General features: G+C 43.9%; 1 protein-coding gene across 1 annotated transcript in view; it reads right to left on the bottom strand.

The window, feature by feature from the left end:
- ERICH6B (glutamate rich 6B) overlaps positions 1-2,261 on the bottom strand; it is a 42,442-nt gene extending 40,181 nt beyond the window's left edge. Inside the window, exon 1 of the mRNA XM_007466473.1 lies at positions 1,949-2,261. Within this exon, the coding sequence (XP_007466535.1) occupies positions 1,949-2,261 (313 nt within the window). The remainder of the gene's footprint in view (positions 1-1,948) is intronic.
- Between the last annotated feature and the right edge of the window lie 283 nt (positions 2,262-2,544).

Here is a 2,544-nt window from a genome sequence, read left to right as displayed (position 1 = left end):
GGGCCTCTCACTGTTGTGGCCTCTCCCGTTGCGGAGCACAGGCTCCGGACGCGCAGGCTCAGCGACCATGGCTCACGGGCCCAGCCGCTCTACAGCATGTGGGATCCTCCCGGACCGGGGCACGAACCCGTGTTCCCTGCATCGGCAGGCGGACTCTCAACCAATGCGCCACCAGGGAAGCCCGATGTAAATTCTTTTGAAGATTTAAGATCCTCTTGTAAACCCCTTCTTAACTTAATCTGTTTTGTACAGTCTGGCTTGGCACCCTGGGTTTTCGTAGACTAAGACACGCTTCCATGTGCCTTCAAAGGCATTTTAGTATCCCCCTACAGGTTTTTCAGTGCCTCTCCAATTTTTGCTAGCAGGGCATTTATTTTCAAAGCTTTTGCTTTATACACAGTTCCATTCACTTGACAGCACTGTATTTGTCCTATTCTAGTGGGTAATATATTTACAAAGGTCCGACACATAGCAGGGACATGTTAGGAATGCTTGATTCATACTGTGCCAAAGAAATGGCTTGAATGCTATTTTTCAGTATTAGAATTACACTTGGTACTTGAACAGCAGGGTTATTAGGATTCTGAGAGGGAGCTCAGTGGTAGAGGCGCACAGAAAAGAGAATTTCCCAGCAACAGAGGAATGAGCTCTCCAACGTACTAACTTTTGTGAGGGCAGTAGGAATGTAGGATGATACATCTGATTTGATGGAGAGGAGGTAAAGGTAAAACACCTGTGTGGCTGCCGAATCCACCCAGCTTTTAGGATGTAGGTAGTGTGCAATCAGACTGGGATTTAAAAATTCAAGCTCCCTGAGATGCTTGCGGTTGGTAACAGGACGGGATCCAGAAAAAATAGTTTAGTTCTGTTTCTAGGTCAACATTAAGATGATGCAGATGACCTGGATTTTTAACTTTCCGTTCCCGGTTGGATATGTCCATTCAGTCATAACGTTGAGGGAAGACACTGTGTGGGCCTGTGAATAAATGCATATCAGCCACTTGGAGCAACAGCACAAGGAGACCACTGCCAAATAATAAAACCCAACTTAAGGAAAAGTTGCCAATTGCAGAAACAGTATTGGAAAAATATCAGCTCTAGGATGAGAGAAATCACTGCAAAGTTAAATACCCTCCAGCAGGGTAAGATGATGCCTTCCAGGGGCTGAACGGGCACCCTGGGAAGCATACTAGTCTCTGCTGACTTAGTAACAGATTGTGGAAATGTATTCTAGGAAATAATTAGAGCTCATTAATAAAATTTAGCTCTAAGGGTATTTATCAAAGTGCTGTTTTAAAGAATAACAAAAAAATCAGAAGCAATAAATGATCAGCAATAGGAAATCAATTAAAATATTATGGTTTGAAAATATAATACAGTGTGATGCAGCCATTAAAATGACTTGTAGAAAACTGAAAGCATGAAATGATATTCCTATAAGTATGTAATATTTATATGTAATTATAATACAGAAATATAGAAATAAATATGCCTTAAAGGGCGGGTCGCAAGCACTATATAGTGTCTGGGGAGGACATAACCAAAGTGGAAAAGCGATTATCATCTCTGAATGGGAGTGAGTTTTGCTTTCTTCTTTTTATGAATATACAGTTTCTCAAACATCTACCATGCACATGTATTACTTGTGCAACAAGGAAAAAGAAAAGATACAAGTTAGGGGGTGTTTTCTGTTTGTCTTATTTTGTTTTTTACAAACAGGCGCTTCCCCGTTCATCAGGTCTCCTTGTCTGCTCCGTAGGCTCAGTGCTTGGGGGTGCAGCTCATGAAGTTGTGAGTAGAACTTGGTTAGAAATGATTCATGAGCATGCCAGCGCGGTGTGTAGGTCGATCATTTGCGCTTTGGCTGTATCTCAAGCCTGTTCTTTTTTCCCGGACATCGTGATGAACCAGAACTACCATCTATGGGACGTTTGCCCCAGATACTCACCCTCTTCCAGAAACTTTTCATACAGAAACATTTTTCCTTCCAGCAGCTCTTTCTTCTGTAGATACTTTTCCTCCTTCAGATACTCCTTTTCATCCAGATACTCCTTTCCTTTCAGACAATTTTCCTCCTCCTCCAGGTACTGGTATTCCTCCGGGCTCTCTAACTCTTGAAGAAATAAAAATTCTTCCACTGAACTCGCCTCATCTCCCTCAGTACCTTCTTCCTGTGAAGACAGGGTCTGCGTGGAGTGGTGGAAAGTTGCGGAAGGGTGAGGAGGTGACGCTCCCGATGGCTGAAGATTTCTAGCAGACATGCTGGGAGGCATTTAGCAGAGGAAAGCCTTCTGCAGCAGGCGGAGTCACTACTTTGTCACCCTGGCAACCGAGAAAGGAATAAGACCCCGTTAGTCAGGAATTACCTACTGCATGTCGTTCAGTCATTGCATTCCGTGGTCTTGGGATGGCCCTTTGAGTATGCATATCAGTACATGGTGGCCTGTGAAAAGGCACAAAAAGAGAAGGCAGAGGTTTTACACCTCCAGGAGCTGGTTGGAGAGACCACATCTGAAGGCAGCGCCTTTGAAATGACTGCACAAT

Source organism: Lipotes vexillifer, unplaced genomic scaffold (assembly GCF_000442215.2).
Source record: "Lipotes vexillifer unplaced genomic scaffold, Lipotes_vexillifer_v1.1 scaffold384, whole genome shotgun sequence".
Lineage (NCBI taxonomy): Eukaryota > Metazoa > Chordata > Mammalia > Artiodactyla > Lipotidae > Lipotes > Lipotes vexillifer.
This window is presented reverse-complemented; position numbering and strand designations above follow the sequence as displayed.